Genomic DNA, 16,242 nt, shown 5'->3' on the forward strand with positions numbered 1-16,242 from the left:
ATATAATTATACTTAATAACATCTCAGATGAAAGATGTTGGAAAGAAATTAGACATTTCCATTTTAAATGTGCAGTATGTGACAGACTGTTATAACATGCTACTCTAACTCCTAAAGCTAAAGGATCTGACTCCAACAGGTGACTAGTTAGAAACCACATATATAAAATGGTTTAAACTCCTGAGAGGATAGCAAGGTTGAAATAAAAGGAATAACAAACACTCCTTGTATAAGTGCCACTGAGTTCAAATGATTTTTTTTTCTCAGTAGACATACAAGAATTATACTATAAATAAATTAAATTAACTATCCACATTTAATTATTTAATTACTCTAGTGATTTGTATATTGCCAACTCCTCAAACTATATTCAAAGAGTAAAACAGCATATAACACCTATAAAATTAAAATGTATCAACTACTGTCCTTCAATTAAAAATCCTTCTCTCCAAAGATTCTATAGAAAAGAACTGTTTTCTTTCATTTTCCTAAAAAACAGAAAGGTGGAGGCAAGCTATTTCAAGTAAGAAGGTGATCACTGAAAAGGTTATTCTTCCAGGCCCCAGCTGCCTTGACGTCTCACGAACTGTGCTATCCTCTCCTGGTTAGACTGTGTAGGGCATGCAGCTTCTACCTAGATAAGACGGCTGCGAACAGAACAAGGGCCCAGGCTGTAGAAGACTTTATAGGTAATCACAACACCTTGAATTGGGCCCAGAAACTTACTAGCAACCAGTGTAGCTCCTGCAAAATAGGTGTTATTTTGCTGAACTGGCTAGCAAGTGAATAGCAGCATTCTGGGCCACATGCAGCTTCCAAGTTGTCCCCAAGGGCAGCCCCATGTAAAGTGAATGATAGTAGTTTAACTGAGATATAACAAGGGGATTTACTGTTTTCAATGCCTTTTGGTCCAGGAGAGGGTGCAACTTAGGAACCAGAAAAGCTGGCCAACGTTTTTCTTAGCCACAGCCTCCATCTGCAGCAGTAAAGGGAAGCCTGAGTCTAGGAGAACCCTTAAATTGTGCACCAGTTCAGTCAGGTGAAGTGCAGGTCATCTAGAACATTAAATGGAATATTTATGGAATTATGAGATGTCTGTACAAATAGTACTTCCATCTTGCTGGGATTTAATCTGAGTCTGTTTCACTCCATCCAGACCCAGACCCAGACCCAGATTCCAGGCACTGGCTAAGGACTTCTCTCTCATCTTTTGCTCATCTTTTGATACAGATGTAAAACTGGGTATCATCAGCTTATTGATGATATCTGACTTACACTGTGGGATGATTTTCCCTAGTGGCTTCATGTAGATATTAAGTTGTATAGAGGACCACTATACATTGAAGAGCTGAAGGGCACTGACTCGAATGGTCCTTTTAGGAAGGAGTGAAAACACTGCAAACCAGTGCCCCTAATTCCCAATCCTCGCAGACCATGCAAAAACAGACCAGAGTCAATAGAATCAAATACCACTGAGAGATCGAATAGGACAAGCAGTGGAGCATCACCCCATCTAGGTCCTAGAACTCAGAAAGGATTGGGTCACCTTAAAAAGCACTGATGGCCAGCATTCTTCAGACACAATAAATGCAGAGAAATACTGATGCTTCACAACCTTCACTGCCATAGTGTAGGCCTGAATTTGGGCTCATAAACAGATACAGTCATCTTCACTCCTCATCTTCTGCCAGTGTTGATCCAGGAATTTCCTCAGGTGGTTCACCTCCTGGAGCTACTCAGTAAAACAAGGAGCGCACCTGGATCAATTTCCAAGAAGCAGCTGCTTGAGAGCAACCCTAACAAGTCTCTTTACTGTCTTCATATTCCAGAAGTATCCACTGAATCACTGGAAATTTTTCCAAGTGCCTACTGAAACCAAACTGGATACATAAATTGTATGGGTTAGACCATCTTAATGACTCCATATGGAATATGGAAGTAACCACAAGCCTCAGGGTGGCCAGAGAGTGTTCTGACCATGAACAATGATGTTAATGTCCTTCATCTTCGCATCATGTTCTACTTGCTCCAAGGACAAAAACAGAACCAATGTGTGGCCAATCAGAAACCACTGTAAGCCTATCATGGTTTTATACCCAATCTCCACTCTCCATAAACTTCTGTTGGTCTACTGTTCATTATACACTATGAACATGATTTTCAATGATCTTAATGACAGCATAATTCATTTTCTCAGGGAGTACAAGAGAGAACATATCTCTCTCCGCCAACATTCCCCACAATAACAACCCCTATGATATAGATTGTGCTAAAAGTCAGTGCCAGGCCCAAAATCACCCATCAGTTTCCTGGGCTGGAGTCTAACCAGGAGAGGATAGCACAAATACCAGTTCTTGAGACTTCAAGGCAGCTGGGGCCTGGAAAAATAACTTTTTCAGTGGTTACCTTCTTACTGTGAAATAGCTTGCCTCTGCCTTTCTGTTGTTTAGGAAAATGAAAGAAAACAGCTCTTTTCTGCAGAATCTTTGGAGCCTTCATAGTTCACTAGGTATCAGAAATCAAAAAGAAATTCAGAAATCCAAAAGGTGACATCCAAAGGGGAGACAGAGATCTGCAGGGATTAATGTTCACATTTATAATTTAAGTAGCAATGCAACCTCATTTATTGTATATAAGAGATGTCCGTGGATAGGCCCTAATTCATTTCAAAGATAGCCACCAATGTCCCTGAAAAGTGGCAAATCATTTTTTTTGTTTCATTTACAATAGGTATTTTTATAACAAATACTATGATCGAGCAACCAAATACTTGATCACTGCTATCCCAATATATCAAATGAACCTGGGAGAAAGACAGGCAAATGTCTAAAATGAAAGCGACCATATTCTTACCAGAATAATGAAGGTAACAGGCCCAATAAAACTCCAGATAAAATAGTTGTCAACCTTGAGCCAGCAACTGTTTCAGAAAAGGGGGGAAAAAAAAGTTCATGAACAAATAGTATTATGGAAACTGCAAAGAACTAACTCTCATAGACTTCCTGGTTATGAGATCCCTTTTAGCAATGGCATTAAGTGAAAATCCATTTAAAATCTATCCTTGCAAATAACTGGTATCTCTTGATACCTTAAGTTTGGAATGTTGAGGAGGCTGTCCAAATCAGTGAAAATAAGAAATAATTCATGAGCAAACAGAAGGAGAATCTAATTTAGACTACCAGTATTCATTCATTCATTCATTCATTCATTCATTCATTCATTCATTCATTCATTCTCTCTCTCTCCCCCCTCCCTCCCTCCCCTTGCGGAAATAAGTTATGTGGATTGTTCATGAAACATTCTTTGTGTGGAAATCTGAACAATAAACTATATGTATTTTATGTACTTTCTTTGTGTTCCTCATCATATTTTTGTGCTGATTACCAGCTCATATTCTCAACTTTATCCTAACTGATCATTTCCTGTTGGAGGACTGTTTAAAAACTGTAACTTCATAATAAAAAAATAGGTCTTCAGTGTTGTGTCACAGTTCTGTTTATGTTCTTGAGACCTCAAGTCCATCTAACCTCAACATACAATACACAAATATGTATGTATTCTTTCTTTACCATTATTTGTTTTCTTCTCCCTCCCTCTGTCCCTCTCTACTTTTTGTTCTCTTAAATTAACTTGAGTGTTGATGCCAGGAGAATAAAGAAAATGCCATAAACATTATGTTAATAAACAGCATGGTAGATGACGTTAATCTCCTCCAATTCTTTGTTCTTATGGACCAGTTTTTATGTGTCTGACACATCTATTAGATCTAAACAGAAGTGTGGTCCATCTCCCTGCTGCACAATGCCTTAAAAACTGCTACTGTTTAATCTATTATTTAACTACAGCAAGGGGCAGAACCTAGCAATCTTGGCTGATTTCAAAAAACATCAAGCCAGGTCAGTCTTGACTAGTACTTTGAAGGAAGATTATTAAAAAATTCCAAGGCTGAAAGCTAAACCAGGAAATCAAAAAAAGGAACATCTCAGAAGACAGTGTCAAATATCTTCTACACTGTTGCCAAGAAAACAGTGTGAACATGTCTATTCAATCACCAGGAATCAAGCTTAATTCAACTTTATTATCGGATCATCACAAACATGCCTATCCAAAATAATTAGATATCCTACTTTTTCAGCAAAAAAAATAGATCATCAATAAAAAGCCACCATTCCCAACTGGATATTCAACAATTAAAAGCAAATAGCATTAAACTAAATTAAGCATCAGCTATGAGGACTCACTTCATTTACTGATTCACTTTTTATACACCACAAGTAGCTCCCTAATGAATCACATTTATTTGTCTTTCATCAACAGCAAAATTAAGCAGACTTCTTGTATTAAACAATATCTGACCATGCTGTAAGCATTTAATCACTGGACAAAGCAAGCACTATTAGAAAGCATATTTATGTCTCCAGCCACATAAATCCTCAGAAATATTTTGTGTCTACCTTCTATTACTTTCTGTAATACCCTATTTTATAAACAGAAGGCAACGGCTAATTTTAATCTCTTTGTTCGTGCCTGATAAAATATTATCAAATTGAAAAATATGTGCTGAAATACTAAGCTACCATTGTTCAGAGGACATCCTGCCAGAAGACCAGCTAAGTAATGATGTCTAAAAAAAGTTTAAGTAAAGCATTATATTTTGCAATAATATAGTTTGATTTCAGCAAAATTCCCCACACTTCTGCTTTCAAGTAAGCTCCATTCTGTTCAATAAAAGTGACCAAGATCTGTTGTCTTAATAGTCATTGGAGCTCTTCCTTCAAAAAAATATGTACTCCTTTTTCCACTCTAATTATTCCAGCTCAGCTTCTTGTAATGTAAAATAAAGTAATGCCATTATTTAGAATCCGGAGCGTATAAATATTTTATAAATAAAAAATTATAAAGGACTTAAATAGAATCACACTGCCATTCGCTGCTAATAATGTCTTCAGACGCTATTTTACTTTGTTGTTTTTCATTCATCATTTATTTCAAATCTCTTGGCTTTCTAACTGATAGCTAGCACACTTAATAAAATAATTCAATACATCAAAAATACTAGATGCTAGCATTTACTTACGCATTCTTTGCTCCGTAGCTTGTATAGTCAATAGCTGCTGAAACACCAACAACAGTAGCAGGAAAGAGATAGCCAGCAACATAATAGTACTTCTTCCTAGAATATTCACTTTCAAATACTTCTACTAACATAAGATAGAGTTGTACCCCTTCTAGGCACATCCAGGCAAAGGCTGCCAGGAAGAAAAAGTGTAAGAGGCCTGCAAATATGGGGCATGCAATCTGCAAAGAAACAGAAACAATCAAATGCAAACTACAACCACAGCCTTTCTTTTTAATCTGATGTTTCCAAAATAAGAATAATATGGTTCCAACGTAGTGCTCAGATTTTAGAGAGAGCCCACACACAGACTCAGACTCAAAGAACTTCTCCAAAGAAGTTTATATTCAGCATGGTTAAATCTCTGTGTGTTCTCAGTAGCTGTACCCTGTCCTTCGCTGCACTCCGTAAGTTAAGATATGGAAAATGCGTGCCTATTAACATTATTCAGTGTAATGAAATATCAAGTATGGAAAGCAGTCTATTAATTTTTGGTACTGAAATCTTAACAGTCTGCTGCAAGGCTTATACTGCAAATGATTTGGTACAGAAAGATAAAGAAACACTGCTGCTAAATGTATTATTTATAACTTCTGTTGAAAAAAAATATGCCATTGCAAGGATATTCCATTTCCTTTAATATTACATATTTCTCCTCTTCTATATAAAGACAAAGTGCCATATCACTAACCAGGTTAAGAATGAAATCCTTAATCTTGAGGAAAGGTTATTTTAGAAAAGTTGAAGTTCTGTCTCAGGTCTTGAAACGTAAGAAAAAAACTCTTCCATCATGAAAAGTGAAGATAATGAAGGGAAACCATTTCAGCAGTACCACGTCATTAGCTATAGAATGCATCTACATATTGACAAGAAGATGCAACTCTGTACCACAAAACCCAACAGGGATTTAAGCCTTTAACAGTACTGCTTTGGTTCTATTCATATCAGTGGTACTGCCTCTATTTGACTCCTATAAATTTTATTTTATTTGGCTCTATTCGCACTTGATTGTTAGAGGAGTATGATCATAGAACTTTTACAAGGAGCCATATGCCAGCATGAATGATTATTGCAATGCTTGCTATATGCACATGTAGGACCTCTGCCTCTTAGAAATACATATGCATGACCCTAAATCAGAATAATGTAGCTGCCTAAGGCCTTTCAGTCAACAGTTTCTGTTGCAGCACTTTTTTTTCCCTGTATCATGCAGAGACTGGTTAATTAAAATAGCTATAATTTTAACATGACTTAAATCTGGACAACACTGCTTAAAAATAAATAATTCTCTTCTAAAGAAATTAATCGTTCTGGCACATGAGCATCTAGTCAGCCCCTTCCTTCAGCTGTGTTGAATTACAGTTTCAACCATCCTGGAAGCCATTCGGTTGGAGAACCAGAACTAAGCCATATAACATAAAACTGGTGTTATGTATAGAATTATGGCTCTCTTTCTCTCCACCTTCAGAAAATTATTTAAATCCCTTTTTAAAATTGTTTCTATGAAGGGTTTACTCTTTATGTATCATAAACACAGTTAATTTCACCACATTTTTGTTGCCGCTGATTGTGTTTTGTTTTTCTATTGTTGTCTGCTCGATCATCCAGTTCGGAGGGAAAAGTGGAGTATAAAATTAAGATGTATTTTTTCAGCTTAGAAAACAAAACCCACACATGTATGCAAGTGTGGAGGGCTTACCTTATATTCAGTCTTATCAATGCCTATTAGGAAAATAAATTCTGCAATGAGGAGGTTAATGCAAAGGTTCTTGTGAATTGTGTTCCGATCACTTTGAAGACCACGGAAGAAACAGAAAGTAAAGATGCAAATTGCCAGGCAGACGAGGGAGATGACAATTCCTACCCAGGTGATGACGGTAAGGAGTAAGCCATGCATTCCATTTTTGTACTGGAAATAATGAAGATGGAGGAAAATTAGTGTCATTACTGACTAATGGAAACTAAAATATCAGGTTTACATCCAACACTAAGGAATCATGATTTTGTTTTATACAACAGCTTAGCTGGTAAAAAGACAGATTTGTTTTTCAACAAAGAGACAGCAACGTGAGATAGCCTAATCTATCTGTTGGTCTATCTATAAAATCATTTGTAGTCTGCTAATTATAAAAGAACTGGTAAGAGTAATGCTAAAATAAACAATGATAAAAGTGAATAAAACCAATAAAGCAGGGGGAGAAGAAACCACATATTGCATTGTAAACTGAAAAGACACATTTTGGAAAATTGCTTTGTTTGGGTGTACAAAGAAAACACTGTTTATGATACCAAAGGAAGTTGAAGTACAATGGAGTTCTTTAGTAAAACTGTATGTTTCTTAAATAGATTCGTATCTTTAAACATTTCAGTTAAATAAAAGACATAACTGGATGGGTCTGCATTTCACATCACAATAAGCCATAATGGTTTACAATTTATGTGAACCGAGCTATAGGACTTTTCAACCATAGTTCATGACTTGGTAACCATAGAACATGACTAGTTCATGTTGCATATGTATACATTTAATATTAGTTTAGTCAATAAATGATGGTTTCAAAACTGCTGCTTACCTTAATATATGAACCTAGCAGCCAGGGAACGGCTGTATTTTACTGTTATCTCCACCAGTATCTGGTGGGGGATGAAAGGCTGGCCTGATGGCCTCTGATATGTGGGATACCGCAAAGGTCAGTTGTCTCTCCCTTGCTCTTTAGCATTTACATAAAGCCACTAGGTACGGTATAGTTACTATGTTAATGATAACAAACTTTACATCACCACTCCAGACTGTAAGAGAGATGCTGTTGATGTCCTATTCTGATACCTGGAGGCTATAATACTCTGGATTAAAGAGATCAGACTGAAGATGAACCCAAGTAAGACAGAGTTACTGTTTGTATATCAGTGTTCTCTGTCGATACCCAGCACTATCTCTTGATGGGCAGGCACTACACATGAGGAAGCAGGTTTGGGATCAGGGGGCACTTCTGGTTTCATGGCTCATACTGGAACAACAGGTGGAGGTTGTGGATAAAGGGGCCTTTGCCCAACTTTGGCTGGTGTGCCAGTTGCAACACTTCCTAGTTCAGGAGGGCCTACCCTCTGATATGTAACAAATAAGTAGATAGACAAATTTTCAAAAGCTTCTTTGCAAATTCTTACTAGCTTCGAACTTCCCAATTTAGGACTAGCTTCTGATGATAAACAGGCTGGGGGTGATTTATATAATACTTTCTCCAACAATTTAAAGCTCAATAGCCAGAATTTTATTCCAAGTGTTAAAGGGTTCTGTATGGGTAGGAACTACATGCAAAATCAAGTAATGTAGATTATTGTAGATATACTGAAATTATAATGCAGATTTGTTCCTGGTGGGCATAGACAGCAAAACAGGTCACGTTCAACTGTGTGTGTTTATGTGTCTGTATGTGTGTGCACGTATGTGTGTGGATATCTTTCTTTCTTTCTTTCTTTCTTTCTTTCTTTCTTTCTTTCTTTCTTTCTTTCTTTCTTTCTTTCTTTCTTTCTTTCTTTCTTTCTTTCTTTCTTTCTTTCTTTCTTTCTTTCTTTCTTTTGAACTCTGGTTCAAATACAAAGGTTACAGAATACTGTAAATAAGATCAGAGCTGTCTCTGGGTAGTCCAACAGATCAGCAGTTTTACTGGGTCTTCAAAATATATATTATTTGTCAGGATTACTTACCACAATTCCCCTGTGGGCCATGAGAATTGCAAAATTTGTTAGGTGGCTACATGCACACGTGGTATGTGTTTTATTTGTGTCAATCAGCTTGCAGCCTTGAGTTGACCAATATCCCATCATAGTCCGCTCTGAATAGTTCCAGAAGGAGCAGTTAGCATTGAAATAATTGTTGGGCTGTGAGACATCAGGATTAAAAAGAAATTAGAATTGTATGCATACTAATGCTTCTTAAAGTAAGTTTATTTAAATCCAATACAGCTCTTTGTACCATAGCAAATTAAGGTGACCCAGGAGAAAAGGTATGTGGTTTGTGCCAGAAATAAAAAAAAGAGGCAGACTGTATTGGACAAACCAGTGATTTGGTTAGAAGCATGCTAAAACACAGACATTACTTAAGATTTAATTTTATGCAACTAAAATTCTCCACTTAAGTGGGGCTCACATTGTCCACTTGTGGCTGTTTGATTTCCAACTTGTAGCAGTTGATTTTATTTTTATTTTAAACAGGTTAATTTTAAACAGACTTCTTGAATAATTTAGCATTTAGTAATACAGTCTCAATTTTAATCAGATCTAAAAGAGCAGAAGAGACATGTCAGCTTCTCGGCCCAGATTAAATTGCATTGAAAACGTCTCAGAAAAATGAACAGGGATAGATCTTTTCTTTTTATAGGCTTTTCTAATCCACTGCTTTAGGTAAATGGAAAATCCCAACCTGGACAATCAACAGCATATTGATATGACCAGCAGAGCCTTCAGGAGTCAGCTGAAAACAGTGTCAATCTGATTCAAAGAAAAGAGCACCAGTTTGCTCTATTGAATAAAACCTACTTGAGTGATTGGTAAATGGGCTCCAGAAGATAGTACAGAATTACAGCAAAATGCTCTAAGTGCTATTTAAATTTTGCTACATTAAGCAAGCAAAATTATAAGAGCCTGTGTTTTCTGCCCTGCTGCTAAGGTAAGAGTTAATTTTCACTTAGGAACAAATTAGAGGCATTTACATTTTCATGTTGATTACTGAATTAGCTTTCATTAAGAATACACTTAAGTTCTAATAATCACTGAACCAGGCTCATTTAATTTTATGTTCGCAGACTTAAATAAACCTATGCCTCTGACCTTCCGATATTTAAAATTCAAATAGAAAGATTCCCCCATCCACTCTTTGCTCTTGCTGATTTTATGACCTTCCCATTAATTCATTTCCATAACTTACATCAATGTGTGCCAGGGTAAAAAGAACGGGATCGGTCAAATAGACACGACTGGACTCCTTGTTGATGGAGGCAGCAATGACATCAGAGTTCACAGCGATGGTACTATTCCTGCCAGCAAACTCAGTTCCTAGTTTGATAGTTGCATTTTCAGTACTAAGAAACCGGCCCAAGCTTTTGTAAATGATGAAAACCAGCTTTGCTAACCCTGAAAACAGAAACCTTCCATTATATTGACTTGAAAGTGCACAAGTTCAACAGCCTTTCCACCTTAGTTTCCTAGTCACAATATCTATACTGCAGAATAATGGATTCCAAGGAAAAATGGGAGCCAAAGGGTTTAGGTACAAATGATGAGTAATTTTTAATGCTGCCAAGGGGGTCTTAGTATGAGAAGTGATAAGAGGCCATATCAGTGTTGAAAACAACTTGATCAAGACATACCATTTCTGCTGTTCTGTTTCACAGTACTTGAAGAGAGCTGGATAGAGTTGCCACCTGCATTGCCCTGAGGAAATTTCAAGTCCTGCACTTGCCCTTCTGTGCTGAGCACTGCAACTTCCAGGACTGGGTGGAGCAAAAGAAAGGAGAAAGAAATATACGGTCAAATTTGCCTTTCTTTTGGAGGGCATTTGATAGTCTTTGTTTATACATGACAGATGTATACTGATTGTTTCAGCTTCATGGAATACTTTTTTCTTTAAATTTCAATTGACTTGAGTGCAGATGCCATGAAAAGAACAGTTCAGAGAACATGACATCCAACCTGGTTTTGATGTCAGCCTAAAATGTATCACTTTAAAAATCTGAGTATTTTACTTGGAAGAAATGTGTGACCATGAGACCAATGCAGTTGTGTTGCATGGATTTTTATGACATACATTCTACCAGCAGTTGAAAAAAAAAAAGTATCTTAGTAAGAGATATATATTGTAGTGTAGTAGTTAAGCAACTTGGATAAAGACAAGGAGCATCCTGTTTAAATCCTCACTCAATGCACTAGATAACACTGCATGGTCTAAGCTGCTTCACAAGATTGTTGTAAAGATGTGGAAGCACAACAATGTACATTACTCTGAGTTTCTTCAAACAAAGGAAGGATAACATTTAATTAAAAAAAGACTAAAAGGAACATACCTAAAGTCTGACAAGAGTAATGGTACAATTTATTATAAAGGTTTCTACACCCACATGAAATGTGCTATTAATTGAGGTCAACCAATGTCCCCCACAGAGACTTCTGAAAAATTTAGCAGGGCTATTTTACTGAACTATGCATGGTTTATTATTTCTTTCTTTCCTTCACACATATACACAGAGCATAATGTTCTGAATTTAATACCTCAGTATTTTCACTAATTAAATGGGAAGCAAGCAAGCAGAGGCATCCCGCTGAGAGGAAGGGAGAGAGTGCATGTCAAGGGTGGGCAAATTATGAAGGCAGCCTTGTGCCAACACAAGCTCCACCCATCCTTGAGTGTCATACTGGACACTCCGGAGCTTGCGCTGCAAAGGTGCAATGGTGCAATTGAATGATGAAAGCACTGCAACCACGGACGCTGAAGAAAGGAGGGTATAAATAACTGCACTATCATCTCGATCGAGCAAGGCAAGGGAAATTAGCATGCAGAGAAAACTTCCCTGTACTGATTCCCAGGCTGGACAAAAGCCACTGCTGCATAAGTAAAGTATTATAGAAGTCATGTCTCTTGCTGCCTCAGGTTTCTACATGCACCTGCTGAACTGACTAATTTATGACCATCCTGACTAGTTAAGCAACAGCTAATTGGAACAGAATCTGGGGCGCTTCATTCTCATCTAAGATAACTGTGCCAAGCATCCCTAATGATGAAATGCTCCCCTTTATAAATATGCAGGAAAGCTGCTGTTGCTGTCATTACTGCTGTTAAATCCTACAGATGATGAACTCTGTCTTGGAATTCAAAGAATTTATGTGGATAGCTATATCCCTTTTAATGCTGAATTCACTTAACATGGAAGGAGATAGAACTGTCTACATAAATTCAGTGAATTCAATACTGAGAAAATTTGTTGATAAAACATAGACTATAAACTAAAGAACGTTCTACTGAATCTAACAAAGGAAACTTTGATCTATATTTAGGACTGCACCATCAAGTTCCTAAGTACATCACTAGATATCTCTAAACCGTTTCATCTTTACCAGCAGAAACATAGATAATTTCATTCATAAATCCAAGCAACAAGTTTTTTTCTGTCATTAATTAGATCTTTGGTCTCTAGCACTTGCTTCAATACCTTTCTTAACATCTATAAAGTGGAAGAATTCTTAAGGATTAAAGTCTACACAGAAAGCTGTTTAAGTTCATGTAAGGCACAAACGTGGGAGAAAGATACCTGCATGTCTCAAAAAGATTTGTTTTACCTCCTTGTCAGAATTTGTATTTTGACAATATAGCTCACTGAACATATTTTCACCTTGGGATAGTTGCATTTAATATAAACAGTCTTTACTCTATGTGGCCAAAATTGGCCTGATTGTCCCCCCAAAACGAGTAACATTCAGTATGAAATTATAATAAATGGGAAAAGAATTTCCATAGCAAGCATCTCAATTACTTACATAGATACACACACAATTTTTAATCAGCCCTGATAAGAATCTCTATCACAGGCCAGTACTATTATCTTCATACTGCACAGGATGGGATAAGGTTAAGATAAAAATGATTTGCTTAAGTTTCTGTAATGCTGATTTCAGTAAAGAAAAACTTTAAAAATGTCTGACTTAGCTGCTATAGTATATCTACTTTATAAGATGTACATTATCTAGTTCTTTTTAAAAAACTATTTTAGGAGTTATGAATATGAACTAATTTATCAATTTTACAGAGGTTTATATAGAATTCTTCTATTCCTATATTTTAAAGTAGGAATAGTAGAATTACTACCTGGACAAATATACTTTCCACTGAACATGGTATATATGACTATTCCCAAACCATTATTTTAGCATGTTGTTCCTCTAATCTACAGCAGAATGCTTAGCTTTCCAAAATGCAACAACTTACCAATGTGATCTGTAGGCATCGCAACTCTTGTTGGTTCTAAAAGATTATCAGCCAAGACAAAAGCTCCTTCTTCTAATGTATCAAGTAACATTGTTGCAGCATGAGCTTGTTCAGAAGAATTCATATCTTTCCATGATTCTAGAGCTTCAGCCCTAAGGAGGTTGTCCACGGTGTCAACGATTGCCTGCATTCATTAGAAAAATATTAGGCTCTATTGCCTTAGGCAGCAAGAGAAAGTTCCTAAGATGATCAGATGGCAATTGCAATATTTAACTGCCAATGTGATTTACAGTGATTTAAAGACAAAAAAGCTACTGCTTTGCTTTAGAACAAAGAGGATCAGCATAACATGCCTTAGAGCAAGTATGAAAAAGAACTTATTAACATACTGAAGAATGCAAAAAGGCAAATGCTCATGGCTTTAATTTGGAAACCTAGGTGTAAATCTAAAGCTTCACGGGGCTTTGAGGCATGCATGAATCTGCAGAAGTTTTTCAAGTCATTGAGCACTGAAGAATGTTAGGTATTGGCCTTATCCCACAAATGTAGCTATATGTGTATGAAACACATGACAGCCAGTGTGGTATATGGCCAAGTTGTTGGGATTATAACTGGGGAGATCCATGTTCAAGTTCAGCCTGAACCTGGAAGCTTAATGGGTGATTTTGAACTAATCGCCCTCACTCAATCCAACCTACCCCACTGGATTGTTGTCTTAAAAACAACTTGAGGAAAGAATGCGATGTATAACACCTTGAGCTTCTGGTGGATAAAATCAGGATATAAATCCAACAAATAAATTAAACACCCAACCAAATAAATAAACAATCACAGAATAATATAAAACTAAATGTGAGATACAGGAACCAAAGTGAAAACACCGACTCAACTCTGATGATCAAATCATGGTTTAACAAAGCAGAGTAGGAATGAATGTAACTTTCTCAGATTCTTTATATATCTTTTTATAAAGAATTTGAAGAAGTCAGGAAGTTCTAGTCAACTGCTACCCAGTAGCTATGCCTATAGTTTAAAATTGGCTTCAAATTTGTCTTGCTTGGATAGCACTGTCTATAGTCCTAATTTGCATGTAATGGGAAGTATGTCAGGTTAGGGTTTTTTAGTTTGTTTATAACTCCTATTAAGAGCAAAGTGAAACAGCAGCAAATGTGGATTCCTGTGGATTAAGCCAGGATCTGAGCATCTGATGGCAGCCTTGTACATTCACGAGGCGAAATAAACAAAACAATCACACCCACCAAACAGTCAGTTGAAGGGAAGCTCTTACATTAATGGATAATGTAGGCCTGCACTGAGAATGCTATGCATTGCTGAAACATCATGCTTACTTTGTCTCATTTACCTAGTTATATATCATTAAACACACACATAATGTGGTTGATCAGTTTCAAAAGCGATGGAAATGAAAACAGACTGCACTACATAAACAAAACAATGTCACATCCAGAACGTTATGCTCTGTGTCTGAATGGATAGGGAAAGTAGTATGGATTATTGTCAGGAGTAAAATGAATTCGCCTAATCCATTTTAATATCCTCTTTATGTCTGTATGGTGAGCCTCCACAACGGTAGGTGGAAAATAGTTTTGAGTGACATGAAAGGATTTTCTTCCTCTTTTCTCTAATGGGAAACAGAAGAGTCAACTGCTCACACTGATACCGCTTCAACCATTACAGAGAGTGGCACAGAAATTGGTCTGTGGAGGCTAGATTCATTAGTCACCAAGAACTATGAACTGGAGCCTCTCATCTGAACTACAAGTGAATCCTCTATCGAGGAATGAGAACTTGCTTTATTTGCTTAGCATCAGCTAGATTTTGATTTGTAATTTTGAGAGATTTTGTTAGTCTTATCCAAAGTGACGAGCTCATTTGAGACCTACTAAAAATGATCCCAGTCAGAAATTAAGGTTGTGCTGCAGTTTGCCTTTTTTGTCTATACATGCTATGTCAATTATGTATGTGTATGTGTGTTTTAAGCCCTTTTGCCTGATTCTTTATTTTTTATGTCATCTGACTTGTTTTTCTCCAGTGGTATGAAAATAGTCATCCCTATAACAACTCTTACTCTTGTCAAAAGGGGGGGGGGAGGAAGAGGCAAAATAACTCATAAGAGTACAACTGTTATAAGCTTAAGTATTTTTGAGACCCTTTTGATTTCTGAGGAGTTAATCATGAGATTAATTTTTTCACAGAAATCAATGAAAATTATTGATGCCTTACAATTTCACAGTCACTGCAGTTACATATACAGTCACACTTTACATTTTACCATGAAATTTATCTTTTAAAATGAACTGTACTTTTTGCTTAGCTTCCCCATTCCCCTCCTTTTATTTTTTATGCCTTTCCTTTGAGTAAGTCAGGACTTCTGGAAACTACATGGACAAGTCCATGCAGTTTTCCAGGTAACATTTTTTGGAAATGGTTTACCATTGCCTTCTCCCTAGGACTGAGAGAAAGCAATTGTCACCCAGCTAATTTCTGTACCTAAGGTAGGACTAGAATTCAGGTCTCCCCACTCCTAGTCCAGTGCTTTAACCACTAGACCAGATAGTTCCCAGCTTAACTTGTTTAAGATGTGACTTACTCCCCCTTCTTTCATTTGACTTTGTCTTGTTGTTACTGAACAATTTTCAATCTTTCCCAAAAGTTTTACCAACATTGAATATAAAACAAGAAAAAGAGGATGCCACTGACCTACAAAGATGTAGCTTCTCAATGACTAAGCAATATGATGGTGGATCTACTCTAATCTAGCCATCTCTTTTGGAATACAACTATCACTATTGGCTTTAATGATTATGAACAATTATAGTTCGATACAAGCTTTAATTTATACATAATTATAGCTATGTAATATAAATATGATAAATAAATAAAATAAATCTTATATGTAAGATATAACTTATGTATATCTTATCCATAAGATATGGACATGCCCAAGCAAGGTCTATTCCCAATATAACAACACATTCTGTTAGTTTAAGATTTAAAATCTTATCCCCCTATCTATGATGAGAATGTACTTTCAGTTGAAGGCACTAATTTCCTTTCAAATTTAAATGCTAAAGGTACAAATAACTCTAAAACTGTATTTCTTCCAGCACTGGAAGCAGCTGGGAGTGGC

At 36.6% G+C, this 16,242-nt stretch overlaps 1 protein-coding gene across 6 annotated transcripts in view; it reads right to left on the reverse strand.

Annotated features, from left to right (window-relative positions):
• Positions 1-16,242, reverse strand: part of ADGRL2 (adhesion G protein-coupled receptor L2) — a 206,916-nt gene that overhangs the window by 25,470 nt on the left and 165,204 nt on the right. For all 6 annotated transcript variants that reach the window (XR_015798463.1, XM_088153880.1, XM_088153882.1 and 3 more), the window contains exons 9-15: positions 13,092-13,275; positions 10,483-10,605; positions 10,041-10,246; positions 8,822-8,995; positions 6,816-7,025; positions 5,078-5,298; positions 2,854-2,920 (exon numbers count right to left, since the gene is read on the reverse strand). Coding sequence is in view for 5 of the 6 variants with exons in the window: in XM_088153880.1 (XP_088010006.1) it covers positions 2,854-2,920; positions 5,078-5,298; positions 6,816-7,025; positions 8,822-8,995; positions 10,041-10,246; positions 10,483-10,605; positions 13,092-13,275 (1,185 nt within the window). In the remaining variant the exon portion in view is untranslated. The remainder of the gene's footprint in view (positions 1-2,853; positions 2,921-5,077; positions 5,299-6,815; positions 7,026-8,821; positions 8,996-10,040; positions 10,247-10,482; positions 10,606-13,091; positions 13,276-16,242) is intronic.

Source organism: Python bivittatus, unplaced genomic scaffold (assembly GCF_059951505.1).
Source record: "Python bivittatus isolate LINGU-HERP-01145 unplaced genomic scaffold, Pbiv_v1 ctg000700_np1212, whole genome shotgun sequence".
NCBI classification, from domain to species: Eukaryota; Metazoa; Chordata; class Lepidosauria; order Squamata; family Pythonidae; genus Python; species Python bivittatus.